This window comes from Patagioenas fasciata, chromosome 1 (assembly GCF_037038585.1).
Source record: "Patagioenas fasciata isolate bPatFas1 chromosome 1, bPatFas1.hap1, whole genome shotgun sequence".
Lineage (NCBI taxonomy): Eukaryota > Metazoa > Chordata > Aves > Columbiformes > Columbidae > Patagioenas > Patagioenas fasciata.
In genome coordinates, this window is record NC_092520.1 from 654,791 (window position 1) to 679,183 (window position 24,393).

The window sequence follows — 24,393 nt, forward strand, 5'->3', positions numbered from 1 at the left end:
TAACTCTGCAGTGCGCTCTCATGTGCGGTCCCTGCCAGTGCATGTGTGGGGTCTGCGATGAGAAAACCCATGCAAGTGTGATGGGGGCGGCTGAGGGACCTGGGGGGTTCAGCTGGAGAACAGGAGCTGAGGGGAGACCTTCTGATCTCTGAACTGCCTGAAAGGAGCTTGGAGCCAGGGGGGTCGGGCTCTGCTCCCCAGGAACAAGCGCCAGGAGCAGAGGAAACGGCCTCAAGTTGCCCAGGGGAGGTTGAGGTTGGATCTGGGAACAATTTCTTCCCCAAAGGGCTGTGGGGCTTTGGAACAGGCTGCCCAGGGCAGTGCTGGAGTCACCAGCCCTGGAGGGCTGGACAGACGGACAGGAGGTTCTCAGGACATGGGGCAGTGCCGGGGGTGAGTTATGGTTGGACTCGATGATCTTGAGGGGCTTTTCCAACCAAAATGACTCTGTGATTCTATGAAAATACTAGAGACTTGTCAACAAAGGGCCCTGACACTGAGGGGTGTTTCAGAGAGGGCCATGGGAATAATGAGGGGTTGTGATAGGACAAGGGGTGATGGTTTAAGCTAAAGGAGGGAGATTCAGGCTGAACATGAGGAAGAAATTGTTGCCCTGAGGGTGGTGAGAGCCTGGCCCAGGTTGGGCAGAGAGGTGGTGGCTGAACCATCCCTGGAGACATCCCAGGCCAGGCTGGACGGGGCTCTGAGCACCCTGAGCTGGTGAAGATGTCCCTGTCATGGCAGGGCGGGCACTGGGGGAGATGGGAACGTCCTTCAACCCAAACCATCTGTGATTCAATGACTGATGCGCACATCAGACCCTCATTCCCAGACACTCCCAGGCCTGAAATCCCCCTCTCTCCAGACTGAGGACATCCAGTTCCCAACACCATCCTGTGAACAAAGCCCACCATGCTAACAGGTGTCTGGGCCTTGCTGTGCCCTGCCCTCCTTCTCCCATCTGAGGGTGCCTTGTGGTTCATGGAGGGAGGTTGTGGGTCAGGTTTGGTTGTTCATTTTTTGGGACAAGGGTTCTAAGTTGCTTTTTTAAAATCTGTTTTATATACAACACAGGAAAACACAAAGAGTCCCCCCCCCCTCCTGCCAGCATATCCCCCATCCCCGCCTCGCTCCAAACCCCCAAAATAAACCAACAAACGAAAAAACCTCCAAACATAAAAATGGTCAGGTCTGCGTTTATCTCACTTTTAAATCTCTTCTTAAGCCAAGACTGGAAATTCTCCGAAAAAGGGGCTGACAGGCAGTGCTGTTTACAGCCCCTGGCACAGCGGAGTCCTGGCTGTGACAGACATCTCTGGGGTCACCAGGGAGGACAGGGGTGTTTTGGGTCACAACCTTCCAAAGCATGCCCTCACCCCCCGGGGCTCACCGGGCTTCTCTCTACCAAACCTGCCGATTTTTGTACAGAGAATAGCACGGGTCTGCACACCAACCCTGCCTCGAGCAGGGCACGGACGAGGGGCCCCTGCAGCACCCTCCTTGCTCCAGCTGTCCTGTGGTTCTGCGCTTTGAGGTCACGAGACGTTTGCTCACTTTTCTCAACCATGGCTTGTTTGGAAGGGGTCTATAAAGAAGCAAGTTGAATCTGCTTTGTCTGGATGCTGTGAAGACAGGATTGGAGTGGGAGGGGGATGCAGGTGTTGCCTGTCACAGTGTGGCAGATGAAGATGCTTCTTTCCTAAATCTCTGCAGGACGGACCAACCAAGCTCTGGGGTGTAGAAGACTGAGACCACAGAACCTTCAGATCAGTGGAGGCACTGCTGAGAGGTGTCACAAGGACCATGATGGAGGACAACAAAATGAAGAGGAGATCTGAACCCGTGGTGAAGAAAATGAGTCCCAGGGAGTGGATGCTGTTGAATGCCATCTGCCTGGAGGGCAGCCAAGTCATCCTGGGATGGAGGCAAACGGGATGGGACAAGGTCACCAAGCAGCCAGAGGTGGAGGCTCAGGGTATGACCAGGACTCTTCTCCTCCGTGGGTGCGTCAGCCTGTGTTTGACAACCCTCATGCCTGTTGGTGTGGTCGTACAGCTCCGTGGGGAGCTGACACCTACCAGCTTCTCATGGCAGAAAGCACCGCTGAGTCCAGGAGGGTGAGGGAGCAGATGGGGAATTGCTGAGCCACACAGGGTACAGGCTGATCTCCATGAGCAAGGACCTCTCTTGGTGGAGAGACACAGCCCAGGGTCAGTGAGGGCCAGCACCGAGAGGACATGGTGCGGGGCTGGTGGAGGTTTGGTCTGCTTTTCTAGCACGTAGGAAAACACGATTTCCAATGCTCATAGTGACATGAACAGAGCAAACCGAGGTGGAAATCTGGGGTAAGATTCTTCACGCCCAGGGAATGCAGTCAGCAGAAAGGCTGCGACCACGAGGCTGGTCCAGTGCACACCCCTGTGAAGTGCCCTCGATGTTCTTCCACTTCTTAAGAATTGTGATCCGCACAGTCAGGTTCAGGTCAAGTTTAGAAATTACAGAAACCCCCTGAATCCCTACGAATTGCATTTTGCAACTCCGAAATGATGGGAAACTCACACGAGCATCAAGGAATCACAGAATCCCAAGCTGGAAGGGACCACAAGGATCATCTGGTCCAACCTTTCTTGGCAAGAACGAGGTCTAGACAGAGCTGTCCCAGCACCCTGAGGGCTGATGGATAGTTCTCATTCCCGGCAGCTCATCTCAAACCTCAGACAGCAGAGCAAAACCTTTGATGGATGAGCACGTCCTGTTGCTTTGGAAAGAAACGAAGGGAACTTCCACGACAACAGCACAGACTAACAACTGGATAGATTGTGTGAAAGGGGGGCTACTTCTTGTTAAAATCGGTAGGAAAAGTCATTAGGAAATAGCCTTCAATTATGTAAATTGGAGAACAGTTGTGATCTGTGGATGTGATGCCTGTGCTTCCTCGGCCATCAGATGTCACCTCTCCGGGAGTCTGCCCTCCTGCAGACCCACCAAATGGAGATAAAACTTCTCATTTATCTCATAATAGATATTATCTGCAGTTCTTACAGGTGCTAAGAAAAATATCTATCCCGGACTAATTAATGTATCCTGTGCAACGGAAAATGTGATGTGTTTTGTGCTTATGGGAGAAGCCTTCATGCTCTCTCTGCAGTGAAACCCTCCTGCCCCTGTTGTTAACCGCCATGGCATATTGCCTGGAAATGAAACCTTAACAACTCCTGCTCAAAAATATAATGAACTAATCAAACCCCAGAGCCCTCTAAGAAACTCTTATCAAAAGCTTAATGTCAGTTTAAGGAGCAGGGTAACCAGGAGACTATTAAGTAGAATTATTTTTATCCCTCCTGATCCCCCACACTCGCCACAATAACCGGAGCGAAAAAAATAGCAAACAAGTTCACTTTTTAGCATAAGACAAAAATACTCTTTAACTGACTCTGTGATGCCCCTGCCAGGGTTATATATAGCGTAAGGCACGACTTTATGCCTCTAGAGAGAGCTCTCTGTCAGAATGTCAGCACAACGCAGCATTTCAGAAGACGGGTCTTGCAGCTGGTGGGACTGGATTCATAACCAAGCGCAGCCATCCATGGGACATGTCTGTTGTGTTTCGAAATGAGGATGAATGGTAATGCACTTGTTCTGGTTTTGTAAAAGATGCTTTATTGCTTTCAAGAAGTAGATGAAGACGTTGTTATCTGCCAGAGACAGTATGGAAATACTCAGGCTGCCTAATGGCTCCGTGCTCCTGCAACAACAATTTCTGGTAGATTTTTACAATGCACATTCTTTTACGGAGATCTTTGGACAGAAAACCTATCTGACTGTGAAACAAAGGGGATTCTTTCAGGTTTGCCGGCCCATAGGAGAGGGCTGCCATCTCCAGGGCCACCAGCGATCCCGGGGGTGAAGCTGGAGGGATGGGACCGGCTCTGCTGGCTGTTCTGCACAAGCCACGTTGGGCAAGGGCTGGCTGGGAACAGGACCTCGACTCTTTTTCCTGTGTCAGCAGCAAAACCTGATGTCATGGCAACCACTTCAAAACTCTGGAGAAAGATCACTTGGATATTAAGATATTTTTAACCCACCTCCCTTGGTAACTTGTCAGAAACGAAGGTTTGAACCTCCGGAGTGACTTATTGTAGCTGATCTGGCTCATGGCTCATTTTTTCTGCCCCCTCACCTCCTCCCACCGCTGTGCCCTTCCAGCCCAAATCCTCTTCAATAAGAGAACCATGCACGTGCTCATTTTCCATCCCAAAGCGAAGTGGCAGGGACAATGTTTCTGAGATGATGAAGAGCTTCTGTTTCACACCCTGAAGACTCATCTGTCCAGAAGTGCAGGAGTTCTCACTGTCCAGCACAAAGCGAACTCAGAAACCAAATTATTCCTTTATTTTGGTTTTGTTGGCAGCCTTTTATCATGTCTTCCCAATCTTTCTTTGCTCAGGCTGAATGACTGCTGCTGTCCAGAGAGGTCCCTACACTCCACCCTACGGAAATTAAGAATTCCTGCACTACGGACCCACATATTTATTGCATCATAACAGATGTCATGGTAGTTAGTGTGATTTTTGACAAATCCACACTGGAGGAAGTGGCCCCAAGTTGAGCCAGGGAGGCTTTATTTGGATATTAGAAAACAATTCTTCCCAGAAAGGGTTGTTGGAGATGTGGAAACGGCTTTGGACCGAGGGGAAAGGCTGCACATCCAATGTAGGGAGCTGGAGAGGGACCCACATGGAGGCAGAGACCAGGGCCTGAGTGCCAGGCAGGACAGGGGTGAAGAGCCTGCAGTGATGTCCTGGGAGGGATGCAGCGCTGGTGCAACAAATGATGTTATTATTGGAGGAAATAAAGCAGGAAGAAGGACTGAACCAGCGCTGCAAAGTGCTCTTCTCTGCTCTGGTGCATCTTCAAGGAGGAGAAAACAAAGTGCATGCTCACTCCAAGACACTGCACTGTTCATTTTCATTGCCCTGCAAATTCTAATCCTGCATTACCTTTGAATTGTTATGAAAAGGGGCCTTTAACCCAGGCAGGGCATCAGCTTGGAGCAAGCCTGTCCCCTGGGAACCGCAGCCGTGCTCTGGCTTTTTCTGTCTTGGGATGGGAACTTGGTTAAAGCAAGGGCAGGTGATTTTTGGTCCAGAGTCAGCAGTGGCCGCCCCAGGGACCTCTGCTAGGACCCATTTTATTCTGCGTTGTCACCAGTGACCTGGACGAGGGAGCGCACAATGAAATCTCAAAGCTTGCAGGTGACACCAGGTCAGCCACCGGACTGAGAAAAACTGCATTCTGAGTTTTTATAAGTTTATTAAAACTTTAATTGCAATAACAATAAATTCTTGGCTCTGCACGGGTGTGTTTCCTTCTGCTGTAACAGCTTTCGGGTGTACCACAGCCCCAACAACCCGAACCACCACCAGACTTGGTAACACCTGCATGTGACAAACTATTAGTTGGATCACAATTCTCACAGAACTGGGTCTCAAAGCGAGGAGTTTGGAGAAACTCTCGCTGCGTGGTGGTAGGCACATGTAACATATCTGTTGGCAGCTCTGGGCTGCCATGAGGAACAGGGAAACACCACAAAGGTTGTCAAGCCCTGGGAAGGGGACTCAGCTGTAGGATGGCAGAGTCTGTTTGGGTCAGATCAGCGAAATATTGTCAGATAAAGCACTGATGACCATTCAGTTCTCAGTCTGACTTGGAATGCGCAGGGTATTTTAAATTCTTTCTGTAATTTCCCTTCGGTGTTCATGTTCCCATTCAGGTTTCAGTCAATACCAGTATTCCCTGGTTGTTCTCAGAAATGCCAGTTTTATGTAAGGGAAAAAATCAGGAAGAGTTTATTGTGGCCCTTCCCAGCTCCTCCTGGGACGGTGGGTGCTGCAGAGCTGTGAGGACATCGCTGGCCCTCGATGTCCAGCCTTGCGCAAGCAACCAGCACCGCTACCAGGGATTTCATTTTAAGTGCATAGCGCTGCCTCACCCCTCTGCCTTCTCACCTTGTGCCAAAGCAACGCTGTTGAAACCCCTGGAGGTGAATGCAGGGGGAGGCACGGGGAGCAAGCGGGATATCCTGGGGTGGAACCAACCACAGCTATGTGCTGCTTTCTGTAGAAGACCAAGAAAAGGGGCACCATGCAGACACCCAGATGCGCTCTGACGTTGCCACCCAGATATCTGAGCATGGCTTTTGGTGCTTTATGGATGAGATTCCCATATCCCTTCTGTGTGGTTGTCACAGCACACATCACCTCTGCTGGCTGTGAGCTTCACCCTCACTTTAGAGATTTGGTTTTTTCTGATTTAAATTCTTCAAACATCTATTTCCTTTCATTCCATGAACAAATATCAGATTGGGTGATCTCTCCTTTCCCTAAAAATAGCCTTGGCAGCAAATTCCTGATGTAAGTGCCTTTCCACCAAGCGTTTCTGCATCCCGCAGAGCTGTGCACAGTGAGAACCCAGGCAGTGCTGCAGCATTTCACAGGATCCAGCCAACAAGCATTCCTGATGTGCTGCCAAAAAGCAGCACCGGGAACATCTGCCAGCCCAGGAGCAAAAGATTTAGGGCTTGGATATCCTTTCCTGTACAAGTGCACAAATAGCAGTGATCCCTTGCCGTCATTTTTTACTTATAAACGCATCTCTTAGAAGGCGTCTCTTATTGGAATGGATGGACATTGGTCATGAGGGCAGCTCCCTTATGTCCTCAATGAAAATGAAAACAGTGACGTATTTTGCACTAAAAACAGAGCAAAGCTCCATAACGTGCTGGAGATGTGCAACTTGAATTTTGGTCGTGTGACCGTCACCTCATTCTGCTTCCTACCTTTTCCAGGCATGGAGTTGTGATCTTGTATTATAAGACACCTTTGACTGTTTATTGTGATAGTTGACTTGTGTTAATATAGTGCAGTCCTGTTAGCAACAATATCCCTGTGATAGTCACCCAAATAAGTGAGAACTTCTGATTTTTTTTTAAAATATTATTTCTGATATTATTTCATCAGTGAGGATTTCTGGTATTTTTGAAAGGGTTTATGTTTACATAGGACTTTTGGGATTTCTGTGATAGTATTACTGTAGGTTTTGCCTTCTTTACAATAATAAAACAGGATAATGCTTAAAACTGATTTCTGCTCATTTCCTTCTACAAGGACAGTCATCATTCCCATTCAAGCACCTTCTCATCACACAGTCCAGGTAACACTCTTCATATAGTAAGAGCCACTGCAGGAAGACCTTTATTTTAATTATGAGAGGGTCTTTTTTTTAAATAGTGAAATAATTTTAACCGTGAGGAATCTAACGACTTCTGGGAGGGGTGAACTCTCCATCTCCCAGTGGCGCAGAAGCCAGACTGAATGTCTTTATGCCAAGTATCGTCACATAATGAATGAAACAACCTGGACGGAGATAACAGAAGAGACAATCAAGTGATTTCTGCAATAATTCATTGCTTAAACTCCAAGCATTGAGGAACAAATCGTCACAGCGTTAACTCTTGTGAAGTTCACCAGAATCATCGGTAAATTCTGAACACAGTTTGGGGCACATACAGGTGGGTCAGTTTCCCTTCTGCTGGAAGAGGCGGACCACCCTGTCCCGGAGCTTCTTGATCCTCACCCCATAAACAATGGGGTTTAACATGGGGGGCACCAGCAGGTAGAGATTGGCCACCATTATATGGATGTGGGGAGGAATGCTGTGCCCAAACCGGTGGGTGGGGAATGCGAAGAGGGCAGGGACATAAAAGCCAAGGATGACACAGACGTGGGACGCACAAGTGCCTCTGTGGACGGCAACCCCAGGATCACCCACAAGATCATGATGTAGGACGCAGAGATCAGGATGGTGTCACATCCTATCACCATGAAAGCCACGAAGAGGCCATAAATGACATTAAGCCTGGTGTCCCCAGACTCCAGCTTCACCGCAGCCATGTGCTCGCAGTAGGAGTGGGAGATGATGCGATGGTGGCAGAAGGGCATCCTGTGGAGGAAGAAGCAGCCGGGGCTCACCAGGAGGACCCTGCGCATCAGCACCAGGCTCCCGAGGGCCATCACCACCAGCACAGAGAGGATGCTGGAGTGCCACAGCGGCCAACAAATAGCAAAGTAGCCATCCAAGGCCATAGCCATGAGCACGCCCGACTCCACTGACGAGAAGGTGTGGACGAAGAACAACTGAGTAAGGCAGGATTGAAACTCAATCTCCCTTAAACCCAGCCAGAAGACAACGAGCATTTTGGGTGCCACGAATGGTGACAGGACCAAGTCGGTGGAGGCCAGCATGGCCAGGAAGAGGTGCATGGGCTCATGCAGGCTCGACTATGCCTTTATAGTGAGGAGAAGGGTGATGTTCCCCAGCACAGCAATGGCATACATCATGCAGAAGGGGAACGCAATCCAGAACTGCTCCTTCTGCAGCCCAGGGATGCCAATGAGTAGGAAATAGGGAGGGTGGGAGAGGGTGGTGGAGTTCAGAGACATTAAAACCTTCTTGTCTCTTGCCCGCACTAAGGGCTTTTGAATCCTATAAAAAATCATCAGATGGGGGTGGCAAACAGAGACTGGCAGGAGGTGCAGTCCAGAAGCCCAGATTCACCGCACAGCCAGCCAGCCCTGTGGCAGCAGCTTGGGTTGGTTCAGGAGAGCACTTTTGAAGGAAATATCTGCCCAGCTTCCACTTGAAGTGCTCTGCCCTACCTGGTGGAGCGGGCCTGGAGCGTGCAGACCGGATCCCCCCGGATCGCGCTGAACGGGACGGGTGCTGAGCTGCACACCTGAGACTCCACGGTGTCCAAAGGGTGTCCAGCCCAGCAGACCAGGAGAAAGTTGGTCTGAAATAAACCCTCCTGAAAGTTTGCAATGGGGATATGAGACCACTCGCAACAGCCCTGTAGCTCTAAGGAAGCATTTTTCCGCGCTTCACTGCTTGTCGGCGTTAAGGGAGGCAACAGGTGTTTGCCACAGGTAAGAAACACCCGATTTCAGAGTGAAACACGGAGCCAGCGCCACAGTGCTTGACAACCCCCCCCAAACGCGATGCTCCAGCGATGTCCATTACACTCCCTGCAAAAGCTGCAGCTCACACGGCCCATCAGCATCACTCAACTCCATTTCTTTTCCCTAACACCTGGGAAAAAGGATTCCTTAAAAAGCCCTGCAGCACAGATTAAGCCAATTTTCCTCACCTAATAAGGACCCTTCAGACACCTTCCTGGGGCCAATTGCACTTGAAACCCTGCAAATACATGTGGTTCATGGTCGCCTGCATGCTGGGAGAGATTTCCTGGTTGTTTGGTTTTGTTTGTTTGTTTGTTTGTTATTTCATATGCCTGTAAACATCCTGGGAATGGAAATTCCTGATATTTTCCTTCCTTCATTCCACCTCCTCCCCCCCAGCTGCCTCCATGGGTGCTGCCTTAGCTAAAGCTTCATTGTCCCGTGCAGAACACCACCATAGGACACGCGGGTCCCAGGTCAAGGTGACATGAGGGACAGGGATGTCCCTGCCAGCTCCGTTAACCAGGGGCTGTTCAAGGCTTGTGGTTGCTACCCAGGAGGAGTGATGGCATAAAAGGCTTTATCACAGAGCAACAAATTGCTGCCTGAACCCAAAATCTCACCCACCTCCTGCAGGTTTCCACAAAGGGACTGAGCATTGCAGAGACCTTGAGATATTTACCGGTGTGACAGATAAATCCCAGCAGGGAGCTCTGCATTTTCCATGCTGCATACCGTGTAATCAGGGAGAGACAAACAGACAGTTTTTAACCTGTTCAGCCTCACAGACAAAGCTGCATTTTGGACAGTTTCATATTTGTTTATTTGGAGGGGGCTCAAGAGTAATGGGGTAGTTCAAGATTAAATCACAGGACCGGGTTTGTAACTCATACTGCAGCAGCATGAATCACAAGGTACTTTACAAACACCAGCAATCTGTCCTTTCTCTGATAGGTTCCATCCATAACTCTAAATCAGGCTTTGGGAGGGAAGTCGGTAGCACCATTATGTAGATGGGGAATGGTGAAATAACAAACACCAGATTTGGGAGCTCTCAGCATGTTTGCTCAGTAACTCTCACTGCTGTGTCACACCGCACCACTCTGCAATGATTTTGTGGAGTTTGGGCAACATGGCACCTCTGTGGCAAATCTTCGGCCATGGCAATTTCAAATAAAAAGCAAGTCTTGCAAATAAACCCCCCCCTCCCAGTATTGGGGAACTGTATTGGAGAGGAGAGGAGAGGAGAGGAGAGGAGAGGAGAGGAGAGGAGAGGAGAGGAGAGGAGAGGAGAGGAGAGGAGAGGAGAGGAGAGGAGAGGAGAGGAGAGGAGAAGGGAAGGGAAGGGAAGGGAAGGGAAGGGAAGGGAAGGGAAGGGAAGGGAAGGGAAGGGAAGGGAAGGGAAGGGAAGGGAAGGGAAGGGAAGGGAAGGGAAGGGAAGGGAAGGGAAGGGAAGGGAAGGGAAGGGAAGGGAAGGGAAGGGAGGGGAGGGGAGGGGAAGGGAAGGGAAGGGAAGGGAAGGGAAGGGAAGGGAAGGGAAGGGAAGGGAAGGGAAGGGAAGGGAAGGGAAGGGAAGGGAAGGGAAGGGAAGGGAAGGGAAGGGAAGGGAAGGGAAGGGAAGGGAAGGGAAGGGAAGGGAAGGGAAGGGAAGGGAAGGGAAGGGAAGGGAAGGGAAGGGAAGGGAAGGGAAGGGAAGGGAAGGGAAGGGAAGGGAAGGGAAGGGAAGGGGACCCCTCATTGCCTCCGTTGTCACCTCCTGTGACTCCATGTCTTCTCCCCACCACTGTGCAAACCACATTCCCATCCTGCCCTCCCCTACCTCCCTCTCCTTGTCCCTCTTTTCAGTTCCTTTTGCAAGTGAACCAGGCTCATGGTCTGGTTGGGGTTTTTCCTTCTGCTGCAGGGTAGAGGTGACATGGGGTCTCATCAATGAACATCTCAACTGGAAAGCAGTTGTCATAGTCATCAGCAAAGGTACACATTGAGGAAGAAGACCCATTCCATCTCTTCCCCAGGACAGCAATGCTCCATGACTAAAGTTTGGAAAGCAAGATGGAAAGTGAGAATCCCACACAGTTTTCATTTGTACCCAGGAAAAATCCATCACACCTCTCTGCTCTGAGGTTTTATTAACTGTCTTTCTGAGAAACAGATGACAAGGAAATATAATAGAGCATTTTCAATATGGTTTGTTCATTTTTCTTTATTAATTTTTCTCCTAACACAAAAGGAAAAAAATAATAAGGAACATATGGAGAATGAGCAGGAGCCATTTCTCAATGCCATGGCCACCTGAAAAAGTGTTAAGATCCGTAGCACACCTCTGAAAAATTCATTCACACTTCCCAAATCACATTAGACAGGTACAGATTGTTTTCATTTCTGTGAAAACTTTTGTATAATTCTGAGTTCTAATAAAACAGAATATAACAAAAATGACAGGGGACAAAATTCCCTTTAAGTCCCAGATGGCAACTACTTGTAATTCACTTAAATGAAAGTATTTATTTTGAAATAACATGTGCTGAAAAGCAGAAAAGGTTACAATGAGATGTGTTTCAGGCAGACTGAAGCTGTACAAGCACAGACCACAGAAAGGACACCCGTTTTACTTTCAGTTTAGCTGGCACTTGGAGGAAACTGCGCCAGACTCCAGTGTATTTGCTGTCACTCGAAGGCCCTGATGCAAGACAACACATCTTGGTAAGATTCTTCTTTCAGCACACTTAGGAGTTGTGGACAAGACGCAAGACCCTCTGAGTGACCTGTCTTCTGCCCTCCCTGGTGGAACTCATTGTTCATTGCCTGCTTTCCACTGTTTTCCCCAAATAATTTATTTTTCACAGCTAAACTTATATTACACCAGCATATACAGAGGCCACCCATGTCATGCAAAGAAAGGTTGCCCAGATGGATTGTACTTCCTCCATCCTTGAAGGTTTTTGGGACTCAGCTGGATAAAACCCTGAGCAAACTGGTCTAACACCGGATGGAACTTCTCCCTACAAATCTTAGACCACCAAGCATACTTCCACTTGCACGGTATGAATCAGTGCAGATTTACATGCTTTACATTTTATTTGTTTTTCTCTTTCCTCCTTCTCTAGCAGTTCCTACTGATATTTATTTATTTGGGGCTCTGGGTTGACCTTCCCAAAGAACAATCTGCCATGATCCCAAAGGATTATCCCACTGTCCCTTCAGCACTTTCCACGCCACATCTAGATACTGCAACAAAGGCATTAACACCAGTGTTCAAGAAGCGTTTGGACAATGCCCTCAGATATATGGTGAGAACTTTGGACTTGTCCTAAGTGGGGACAGGAGTTGGATTTGGTGACCTTGTGGGTCCCTTTCAACTCAGGACATTCTGTCATTCCATAACAAAGTGGGGCAAGTCCAGCTGATGGCTCCTGGGGTGGCTGGGGCTGGAGCCATGGTCAATGAAGAGAGGCTTAGGAAAATGGGCTTGTTCTGTCTGGAAAATTAACAGTTTCAGGAAGACTCAACAGCAAAGGAGTAACATTCCTCTGCCTATGAGAAGGTTGTCAAGAAGACGGAGCCAAGCTCCTCTCAGTGGGGCATGTCAGGAGAATAAGAGAAAAGCATAAATTGAAACAAGAGAGGTTCAGACTGGATATAAAGAAAAGCTTTTTCACAGTAAGGACAATCAAGCACTGTAATAGAAACCCAAAGAGGTTGTGCAACATCCATCCTTGGAAGCTTTCAACACCGAATTGGATAAAGCCCTGAGTAACATTGTCTGGTCCTAGAGCTGCCCCTACTTTGAGCAGCAGGTTGGATTAGAGATGTCCTGAGGTCCCTTCCAGACATCAGTGTTCAAGAGCACCTGTGCCTCCTGATGGAGTGTAGAACAGTCTTCTTAGTAGTACCTGCTGCTGTTCTAGTCACTCGTGAAGGTGCAAGGTTTTGTGCACTAGTGTCCTGGTTTTGTTAAAAACAAGTTTCTCTTTTAGTGAATTTGCCTGTCAGCTAAATCTTCATATTAGCTGCGTTTTCCTGAAAACCAGATACATGTTTTGGTAGACATAGCAATGGAATGCGAGATCACTGATAAGAATGGATGTAAGTAGGGGAAACACCACAAAAACAACTATCGAAAACATTGTATGTGATGAAATACTTTGCAAGTATGACCCAAAACCACGTTAAATCAGAAAGAACCTACATTAGTTATGGTCAAATCACTAGTCAATGGAAAAGGCCACATCAATTGATAACCTGGGGAAAAGGTTATGTTTGTGTCATTACAGGCCAAGAATTGAAGTGGATTCCCATGAAATGGGTCAAGCCATGGCTGAATAAAGACAACAAAGGTTCAACGGATGCAGATGGACAGGAGGGAGCTAAGTTGTGAGGACTGTTTCCGATGTAAACCATGGATCCTAATTCAGTGTTATAGATGCTCACAGACCTGGGAGATAAATCGAAGTCAATCCATAAGGAAATTCAACAACTTATGGACTACACCCAGAAGATTAAAGAAGACATAGGGCTTTTCGGCTTGGAGGGGTTAACAAACTGGTTAGGGTTAGAAGGGTGGTTTAAGAGCTTTTTACAAAGTGTGTTGCATATCTTAGTTATAGTAGCTATAGGGTTATTGTGTTTAAGCTGTGCTCTCTCTTGCTTTAAAAGAATGTTTGAGCAAATAGCGAATCAGGCGGTGCTCGTACAAAAAGAAAAAGGGGGAAATGTTGGAGAATGACTTGGAAATGGGGGACGTGGGTCTGTAGAGCGGTTGTGCAAGCAGAACCTGTTCTGAAGGCCTTAGCATAAGTAGCAAGACTGGGCCGCAGTGGGAACCGCTGACTGTTTCAGTGAAATCAGCAAGGTCACTGAGACCTTGGCAGAGTCTCACAAGCAGCTTTCAACAGCACAAGAATGTAGAATAAGCATAGCAAGCAGCTGCAAGTAGGAGGACCATGCAAATGTGACTGTTAGAGCTTAAGCCAATTAGTAGGTGACAGGTATGCATAATTATCGTGAACTGTATAAGTATACGCTATTCGGGCTAATAAATCGAACTATGCTTTATCAGTCGTATTGAGTCGACCTGCGTGTTCCTCCGCCGCTCAAAGATGTACATCCCGCGAGAGGGGCAACGAGAAACAGGTGACCAAAAACTGACCAACTGAAGTATTCCATCCCTTCACGTGATACGTCATATAGAAGGGGGAGATCATGAGGATCCCTTTTCCTTATGGCCGACATTAGGAGAGGATCTGGCGAGTTGTCCCTGTGAACTGAGGTCAGTGACAGAGTGAATCCAGCTCCGGTTGGCTGCAGAGTCCAGTCCAGGACTTCGGGTGACGGCTCTGCAGTTGCCGGGACTTTCAAGATTGGTTTTGTATATTTTGCATTATTTTCTCTATTTTTATTAGCAGCATTAGTAAAACATTTTTCATTTTTCCAGCTGTCTTCTCTTGGTCCTTCTTTCCCTCCTGATCACCTGTCCTTAGTGGGAAGGGCGGAGAGGGGGAAGAGATGGGGGTTAACAATACATCTGCCATGGTTTATTGTCACCCCACAATCAAACCTCGACAACTAGTGATTTACCTTCTGCTACTCCCTTGTGCAGTGAAAGCCAATGTGTTCAAATTAGAGATCTCACATTGGCACCTCTCACTGGAGGGATCCCAGGGAAGTGCAGTGGGAACAGCAAACACGTCCCAGCGCGTGGCAATGCAGCCACCTCAAGGATGAAGACCACAACACATGACAACCAACAACAGGGCAAGAGTTCAAACTGAGAGTAAAAATGAAAGATTGCTTGTTTCTTTCTACTTATAAAGAAACAGATTTATTTTTAAAAATGCAAAGAATATAAAGTTTTCAATGGATTAAGGGAAAAACTAGAAGTGAACACTCTTCAAATCTGTATGTTTCATTGTAAAACCCTATTGTACAACATCCTTTTCCAGCATCTTTAACCTTTTTCCAAAATATTAAGTGGTGTCTCCATCCTTTGAGATATTGAAAAGCTGTCTAGACACTGTCCTGGGCAGCTGGTTCTAGCTGGCCCTGCTTGAGCTGGACGGTTGGACAAGACGACCTTCAGAGGTGTCTCCAACCTCATCCGTTCTGTGATGGCATGAAAACAAGTGCACTTTGCTTTCAGACCTTCTTCATTGGCCTCAAGGCTTGTTGGCTTTCGTCATAATAAGACTTTTGTAGTACTGTCCAGTGGTAGAAGAGTAATGAGAATAAAGGCAGGAAGGGCTGCTGGGTACTCTGTTTTATGGGGAATACCTAGGAAGCATTTTAAAAAAAAGCTTGAAAACTGAAGATCTTGAACTCCAAGCATGTGTGAAGTCAAAGGTACGAAACACCTTCGACACGGAAATACCACTTCCTTCAGCCTGGAAGTATAATGTTAATATTTGTTTATTTTCTCTCTTGAGAGGCTGTAATTTTATTGAACATAATTATTATCTAAAATTATTTTCACAATTTTTGCCAAAAAAAGTCAGAATTTTTTCCAGAGCATTTGCTACAAGGAGTCTGAGGTGTCTTGACTGAACACCCAATAGGTCAGAACAAGACCACAGAGGTTGTCTTATTCTGAAGTGCATTTCTGCATCTACAATGTCACTTGCTGTAACTACTTCACTTAGAGATTGCTGTTACAGCCAAAGTTTCAGACAAAAAAATTTGCTAAAATGTATTTGGAAAGTGAATGTGGCACAAGTGGAAACTATGAATTAACTAAATAATTAAAAAAACCACTGCAGTGTTCACTAATCTCTGCCATTGTTATGAATGAGATGGAAACAAAGAGGTGCAATGTCAAGACTATTTGCTGAGCCACTTTTCCTTCCCGTCATGCTGCCTGTTGTGTCAGGGTTGGATTTGCATCGTTGTAGTAGATTCACTCCAAGTTTGCTGAAGATAAACACTCTTGGAAGGAGTTCACAACTGTAATTTACTCTTTCCCTTGTGGTAGCATCCTCAGAGTCTCCTACCATCTGCCTTGTGCCATACGGAGGACAGTCCTGCCCAAAGACTCCAAGTGTAAAACAAGATGAGTTGGTGTGACGATACAGGACAGTGTGGCCAAGCACAGGTCACTGGGCAGTTCTGTCACTGTGTATGTGAATTAAATTCAGGATCCGCCTCTGTATCTGTTTGGTCCTCACCCCGTAGATGATGGGGTTGAGCACAGCAGGCACCAGGATGTAGACGTTGCCCATGATGATATGGACCAGAGGAGCCAAGTCCTTCCCAAACCTGTGCACCACCGACAGCCCAATCAGGGGCACGTAGAAGGCCAGGACCACGCAGATGTGGGCAACGCAGGTGCTGAACACCTTGAGCCTCTCCTTCCACGACGCCAGTCGCAAGACGGACTTGAGGATCAGGATGTAGGAGAGGCAGATGAAGATGGCATCCACCCCCATGACCAGCAGGATGGCGGTGAGGCCGTACACCACGCTGGGGGTGGTGTTGGCGCAGGCCAGGTTCATCACGTCCTGGTGCAGGCAGAAGGAATGTGACAGCACCCGAGAGCCGCAGAAGGGAAGGGGCAGGAGGAGCAAAGGCAAAGGCAGGAAGAAGACAACTCCCCTGGCCATGGCTACCAGCCCTATTTTTGCCGTCGCGGCGTTGGTGAGGGTGGCAGTGTATCTCAACGGGTGGCAGATGGCCATGTACCGGTCCACGGCCATGGCCAGCAGGACAGTGGACTCAATGGCCGAGAGGGTGTGGATGAGGAACATCTGGATGAGGCAGGCGGCGAAGCTGATCTCCCTGGTGTTGAACCAGTAGAAGGAGAGGACCCGTGGCACCGTGGAGGTGGACAAGGCCAGGTCGATGGCCGCCAGCATGCAGAGGAAGAAGTACATGGGAGTGTGCAGGCTGGGCTCTGCCTTCACGATGAACAGCACCGCGCAGTTGCTCGTGACCGCCAGGATGTACATGGAGCACAGCAGGATCGCCATCCAGAAATGGGCAACCTCCTGCCCTGGGATGCTGGCCAGGATGAAGGAGGACGGGCTGAGGTCAGAGCTGTTGGGGGAGGGCATGGCCCGCGGGGTGGCGAGCGGTCATGCTACCCCGTGGCACATCCTCTGCTGCGAGGGAAAGAGAAACAGCAGCTTTATAAATCCTTTCCCACGACTGCGAGTCCCATGGGGCCGTGCCTGTGGAATTCCGGGGAATCTTATAGTTGCCATGCTGATACAGGGAGCTCCTCTCTTATTTCTTCAGCCCATTATGGATATATACAACAACATATACAGCCACGAAATGGTGGCATTTGAATTTGAATAGGAATTACTAGAATTCTCTTAAATGCAGAACACTGTAAAAATCAACATTTGTAATGATAAACCCAGTGGCTGGACTTGTTTTCTTTTATTTTTAGAGGCAAAATTAACAAAGAAAATAAAAAACAACCAACAAACAAAAACCCCAAAACAAAACCAAAACACACACAACAGCGCCAAAACAAAACCAAAACCAATCAACCAACCAACCAAACAAAAAACACACACAAAACCACACACACACACATATAAAACTCAACCAACCAACCAACCAAACAAACAAAAAAACGAGGAAAGGAAAAAAGCACCACAAAGAAACTAATCATATTTATCATGCTTCCTGTTAAACTTCAGTTCTGCTCGAGTTTTTCTGCCTGTGCTGTGCTGTCCCATCAGAAATGCACTCAGCGAAACTGGTTGTGCTGCTTCCCATTTCCCAAGTACTGCAGATGTGCACAGTAAGACGTGCACATTTATTTCTTTGCACATGGAAACTGGATTTTCATCCTTTCAGTCTGAAAACACATATAGAAATATCAGAATATCTGTTCGCCTTATTCTGTAGATGTGCCGGGAGGGCTGTGATCCAAGGAGAATGGTCAGCAAGACCAGCAAAAGCTTTTGCTTTTGGCACCTTTCTATTCTCAGGGATTTAAAAGGTGTTGGGATGGAGCACCAAAGGCTTGTGCAACGGGTGGGTCAGAGCCCAGCCTGGTGCAGAGACCCTGTCTGACCCCCAAAGAGAAAAGGAGGGTCAGCTCGACCCCTGGGTAGCCTGGGGCTTCATCCCTGCCCCCCACTTGGATCAGCAGAAAGCCAGTGACCAGCACTGGAATAAACCCACCACCCTGCATGGACAGCATGAGGTCAAGCACATCACTCTCTGCAATGTTACTGAGCTTTCTGATTATTTCTTTCATGCCCTATCCACATAAAACAAGGATGCAAAATGTTTGTATGGCAAGTTCTGTAGGCTATTAATACAGCTCTTTGAAAAGTAACATTCGGTTGTGAAAATGTTGGGTTTTTTTACTGCCCGTCTATGGTGAAGTCCTTACCCTAAAATAGCAATCGTGATTTATTTCCCTGATGTGGGGTTTTTCCATCCTGAACCTATAACAAATAATACCCGCACTCCAGCTTTTTATACAAAATTTGCAAACAGCGTAGGTGGGCTTTTACTGTCAAACTGCCTGAAAGCTAATCTAGCTATGAAATTTTCAGTAAAACACTGACATTAAGACGCAGGCTGAATGAGCAAAGCGCTTCAGTAATTGCCAACAAGCATCTGACTGAGCTGCCTCACCTGCCAGCCTCTGAAGCATAATTACCGTGTGAGTCTCATTGTAAATATCTGCCATCCTATTCATCTCTTTTGAGAGAATGTGACTGTGAGAGATAGACACACAATGTAAATAGACCCTGGGTGTTTTGGTTCATCTGCAGTTCTTTGGCATCGATAAATGCACCAGTGTTTTCAGAAGTGACAAATGATGTTGGATTGGTGGTGGGATGAAGACCAGGTACTGAAAGGGCTTTGCTTTCTGTAGAGATGAAAACTGGATCCATGTCTTTAAAAACAACAGTAAATGCAGATTTATTTTACTGTGGTGATCCTCCCACCAGTAACTGCGTTTAACAAGAGGTCGGCACATCCAGACGGTAAAACCAGCCAAGCCTGAGGACCAGGAGCAGCTGATCTCATAAACATTGACCAGACTCGTCCCATGGAACCGAAATTGGTCTGAGACCAACTTCCCAGGATGGAACAGGCAACGGGACAGTCTTCACCATCTGAATCCATCTTTCTGCTCCCTCCCGCGATGTGGCAGTGAGAGGGGAATATATATATAGTTATACACACACCTCCTCAAAAGCCCTTTAAGACATTTTGAATGCACAGCTATTTTTCCATATAATCTCATCAGAAAAAGTACACATGAAGCCAAACTGTCACTTCAGAGTGAAAAGAGAATAGAAAAATTAAAACCACAAGGCATTACTCAAATTCAAAGCATTTTTTAAAACAAAATTAAAACTTCATCTTAATCGATGGTTTGAACAAACACGTTGTCGTGGGGTTTTTTTGTTTGTGGTGTGGGTTTGTTGTCTTTTTTTCGTTATTTTGTTTGTTCTTTTTTTTTGTGGGTTTTGGGGTTTTTTTTTGAGTTTGTTTGGTTTGGGTTTTTTTGAGTTTGTTGGTTTGGGGGTTCTCTTGGTATGTTTGGTTTTGTTTTTCCCCAGCTGTTTGTTCATCACTTGTAATCGGAAAACCCGTACGTAGCTCTGCTGCTATTTTATAAACATGCCCAGGGCCTGGCTAAGCCGGTTGCCCTGGACAGGCACTTGCTGTATTTGGACTCACACAAGTCACACAAGCCTGTACCAAAGAGAGCAGCACATGGCTGGAGCCTCATCCCACCACCATCCTCACTGCTAAACCGTTCCTCGCCTCCAGAGACATTCAAATGGAAGTGGCAGGAATGGCCTTCCTCCTCCTCCTCCTCCTCCTCCTCCTTCTCCTTCTCCTTCTCCTTCTCCTTCTCCTTCTCCTTCTCCTTCTCCTTCTCCTTCTCCTTCTCCTTCTCCTTCTCCTTCTCCTCCTCCTTCTCCTTCTCCTTCTCCTTCTCCTTCTCCTCCTCCTTCTCCTCCTCCTTCTCCTTCTCCTTGTCCTTCTCCTTCTCCTTCCCCTCCTCCACCTCCTCCTCCACCTCCTCCTCCTCCTCCTCTTCCTCCTCCTCCTTCTCCTTCTCCTTCTCCTTCTCCTTCTCCTTCTCCTTCTCCTTCTCCTTCTCCTTCTCCTTCTCCTTCTCCTTCTCCTTCTCCTTCTTCTCCTCCTCCTCCTTCTCCCCCTTCTCCCCCTTCTCCCCCTTCTCCCCCTTTTCTCCTTCCCCTTCCTCTTTCCCTTCTCTCCCTCTCTTGTTCTCCCTCTCCCATTCCCCACTTCTCCTCTGCTTCCCATCCTTCCCATCTCCTCTGCTTCCCATCCTTCCCTTCCCATTCCCATCCTTCTATCCTTCTCTCCTCAAGAGATGCCCCTGATACATCTCACACTGCTTTTCCTGTGCCTCATAGGAAATAAATCCATAGGCAAATACTGCAAGTGATCCCACAGTACCAAGTGGGGAGCTCAAAGCACCACAGAACAGGAATTAGCAGCTTTAAGTGGTTCATTTATCTCTTTTTCCAGATGTTTAATCACAATTAAGTTTCCCGTTCCCAGAAGCAGCCACAAAGAGTTTCAACGTACGTTCCTAGAAGACAATACCTTGTATAGAGGCTCCCGCATCTTGAGTGTGTTCTCGGCACCCTCCGGTCACACAGGCTGCGGAGCAATCGGGACGGCAGACGAATCTCTGCTGAAATGGGGGATGGAGAGGCACCCAACGCTCTGCAAGCCGCGGTCTCCAGCTGTGCTAATGGATGTGCTGAGGAACCTCCCACACGTTTCCTCCCTGGCTGTCCCGCTCAAACATCTGCTTGCTGCAGCACAGGCTCCCGGGGCTTCTGCTGCTCCAGAGAGTGGCTGCAGCCTGAAGCACACACCAGAAACCCTGGAAGTTACCAAAATAGGAGCAGTGCTGCGCCAGGAGCCTCTGGCAAAGCTCTTTTCTAAGCTTTTCTGCTGAAAGTTGAATTTGTTCCTTTATGTTAATCTTTCCTCTAATAATAGCTGACTACAAGTGCTAGGGTGGACCTTGGATATCTTGAGCCAAGGGTTCTCCCACTCGGTGCTATCTCAATGCAAACGGGAACCCTGGGACCTGCTGCGCCAAGGCTCGGGCAGAGGCTCTGGGGGTGGTTTGCCAAACACTATTTCACCCCATGCAAGGTCCTGCTGGGATCCTCAGCAAAATGATGAGCACAACACAAAACAAGCAGTGGCCTGGGAATGCTCCACTTTCCCTTCCCCTTCCTATTTTTTAATGGAGGTTTTCCCTCGTTATTATTTTCTCTCTTTATTCTAGGTATATGTAGAATATATGTAGGTGTATGCAACCTATATTCTAGGTTATATGTAGAGCAGAACAGGAAAAGACACAAATCCTGGGTTAGGCTGAAGTGTGAAGTGCTTAGCAGTGGGCAGGAACAGGCCAGTTCTGGTGTGCAGTCCTGTCCCTGTTCCCTCTGCTGCTTCACCCTTCCTAGGTGAACACCCCCCGCTTCTTCCTGTTCTCCAACATGGTCCAGGCCGGCCAAAATGCAGGTTAACATCAGCAAAAATACAGCTCCGTAATTTGGAGGCATGAAAGATTTTGGGTCATTGTATCATGCCTGTGGGAGGAAGCCAGACAGGAGGATTGTGAAGTGTTTCTGCAGGCCTGGCTGAGCCCCATCCTACAGCAGAGCAATGAGATGCTGGGGGACACTGTCCCACCCATGGACTACCCCTGGAGATGTCCTCCCATCCCTCTGAGGGACACGGTACCTGGCAGATCTCCACTGGAATATTGTAGTATGTAGTCCATACTGTCAGGAAATTCAGCCATTCCTGTTATATTTTTGAAACTCCTTTTTGTTTCAGCAAGAGAGTCAGCCACACCAGACCCCCAAGCACCATCCTGATCCATAGATAATTCACACAGTCCTATGCTCATCTACAGCAAATCCTGAAGATTTCAAGCAACTCCAAGCTAATATCTCTGCATTATATAAAGAGAAAAGAATGGCTTCATTGAATCTTTCGACCCTTTACAGCTCATAGATGTCTTTTATTGAAGATATTGCACACATACATTACATTCAATGCGAAACAATGGCTGGAACATTAGACCTGGCAAGATGGTGAGGTTCAGTGACATCAAAAAGAGATGCGAAAGCAGCACTGTTTGCATAGCTGTAGAAGTGTTTGGCACTTCAGAAACACAGATGATGAAGATGAAGATGAAGATGAAGATGAAGATGAAGATGAAGGTGAAGGTGAAGATGAAGATGAAGATGAAGATGAAGGTGAAGGTGAAAGATGAACCATTTTTTTAGGAGGACTGAGATTGCTGTGAGCCCACTTAACAGGACCTAATCTCCAGAACATGCTCTGCGCTCAGCCTGTGGAACTGAGCTCCATCTTGTGGGATGTTTGCAGCTGAACAACTCATGACTGGGATATTCAGAGCGATTACAAGCTCTTGGCCCAAGCCCTGGCCTGTTGATCTTGCTGCCTGGTTAACTAGGCTGTAACACGTGGTGAGGGAATGATGACCCCATGCAAAGGAGCCTGAGTGACTCTTACACACTATCAACTGGTTATTAGAGCTTGCATAACGTGTTGCAGAGGTTCCTTGATCCACCCCATTGTGTGACTGGGAAAGACAAAGACATGCAGCCCATTTTTCTGCAATTGTCTCCCTCTCATTGGGGTTTCCATCTGTGTATATCATTGGGTTAATGCTTGTGATGTTCACAGGCTGCTGGAAGGCAGGAAAACATGGTGCTAGGAAGATCACAGCTCTGGGCTGAGCGACAGTGTCTGAGTGGATCTGCAGTTCTCTCATTTGACAGGGATCTCCATGGATGGAGGATCGAGAAAATGGTCCACTAGCTCTGGCCAAGAAACCAGTCCACCAGCACTTTTTGGCAGAACCAGTGGAAAAATCTACCAGTTGGATTCCCGCTTCCTCCACAGTGCCCTGAGCAAAGCTTCACGGATGTGGCTGGATTTTATGCTGTAGATAACGGGGTTGAGAGCAGGGGGAATTATCAGGTAGGTGTAGGCCACCAAAGTGTTAACCAGAGGTGGAAGGTTCTTTCCAAAGCGATGGATCATGGATAGTCCGATCATTGGGATGAAGAACACTAGAACAGCACAGATGTGGGAAACACACGTATTCAGAGCCTTGAGACACTCCTCCTTGGTTGCAAGGCTGATAACAGTTTTGATGATCAGGATGTAGGACAGCACAATAAAGATGAAGTCCATCCCCACCGTTGATAAGAGAATAATCATACCGTAGAAGACATTGACTTTTATATCTGCACATGCTAGGTTCATGATATCAGGATGGAAGCAAAAAGAATGAGAAAGCTCAGTCTTCCTGCAATAGGTTAGTCTCTTGAGCAAGAAGGGTATGGGAAGGAGGGACACCATGCCTCTCACTATGATTGCCAGACCTATTTTTATGACGGTCGTCTTGGTCAGTATGGATGAGTGTCTCAGCGGATGGGAGATGGCAATGAAGCGGTCAATTGCCATTGCTAGGAGCACAGAGGATTCAATGAAGGACAGGATGTGGATGAAGTACATCTGAGTCAGGCAAGCATCAAACCCGATCCTTCGCATGTTAAACCAAAAAATGCCCAGAGTAGTGGGAAGTGTGCATAGAACCAAGCCCAGGTCAGTGACCGCCAGCATGGCAAGGAAGTAGTACATTGGTTCGTGAAGACTTTGGGTCCTCTTTATGATGAATAGGATCATGCAGTTTCCCAAGAGAGCAATAAGGTAGAGCGCACAGAAAGGGATGGAGATCCAGTGGTGAAAGGCTTCCAGGCCTGGGATGCCCATCATGAGGAAAGCCGAAGGCTGAAAGAAGGAGCCATTCATTTCCCACGTGGTATGTGAGTCATGCTCCATCCCAGCTCAGCTCTCACATGACCTCTACCTAAAACAAACCAACAACAGAAACTCCACACAGTCGGACTCTCCACTGAATACAGAACTGGGTAATGACAACCGCCATATCCCTCCACCTCCCCTTCAACGTATGCAGATGCCCCCATGATGTTCAGGACACGATTTTAATCGCCACAGCGTCACATACGAATATACTCTTGGTTATCCATTAAACTACAAAATGAAGGAAAAGGGTGGATATTTTTTCTTAAAACACACACACCAAACAAACAAACAAACCAAAACAACAACAACAAAAAGAAGGAAAAAAAAATTAAAAAATCTCAAAATGAAAGTGAAAACCCTCCTGGTGAGCACTGTGCTACAGTTGTCCCCAAATTGCACAGGTTGAGATGCTCTGTTAAGTGAGCAAATGCTTTTTCTAGCATCATCCCAACCCATACTAAGCTGCAAAGCAGCTGCTTCCTTTTTGATGCTAGCTGGAGATTGAACCACATGAAAATAGTGAGAGTTTAGCTCTGAT

The 24,393-nt window shown here is 47.6% G+C and overlaps 3 protein-coding genes across 3 annotated transcripts; all 3 read right to left on the minus strand.

Moving 5' to 3' along the window:
* Nucleotides 1-7,575: 7,575 nt before the first annotated feature.
* Nucleotides 7,576-8,558, minus strand: LOC136100001 (olfactory receptor 52R1-like). Its single transcript, XM_065834715.1, is given in 2 exon segments — nt 7,576-7,799; nt 7,802-8,558. Coding segments are annotated over 2 exon segments (981 nt in total).
* A 2,709-nt stretch (nt 8,559-11,267) lies between these two features.
* Nucleotides 11,268-20,790, minus strand: LOC136100047 (olfactory receptor 51E2-like). The gene is made up of 2 exons (XM_065834780.2): nt 20,571-20,790; nt 11,268-17,107 (listed from the first exon to the last, which is right to left on the minus strand). The coding sequence occupies exon 2, from the start codon at nt 17,057-17,059 to the stop codon at nt 16,103-16,105; it is 957 nt and encodes a 318-aa protein (XP_065690852.1). The 5' UTR covers nt 17,060-17,107; nt 20,571-20,790; the 3' UTR covers nt 11,268-16,102.
* Nucleotides 20,791-22,895: 2,105 nt separating this feature from the next.
* Nucleotides 22,896-23,870, minus strand: LOC136100020 (olfactory receptor 51G2-like). Its single transcript, XM_065834746.1, has one exon. The coding sequence runs from the start codon at nt 23,868-23,870 to the stop codon at nt 22,896-22,898; it is 975 nt and encodes a 324-aa protein (XP_065690818.1).
* Between the last annotated feature and the right edge of the window lie 523 nt (nt 23,871-24,393).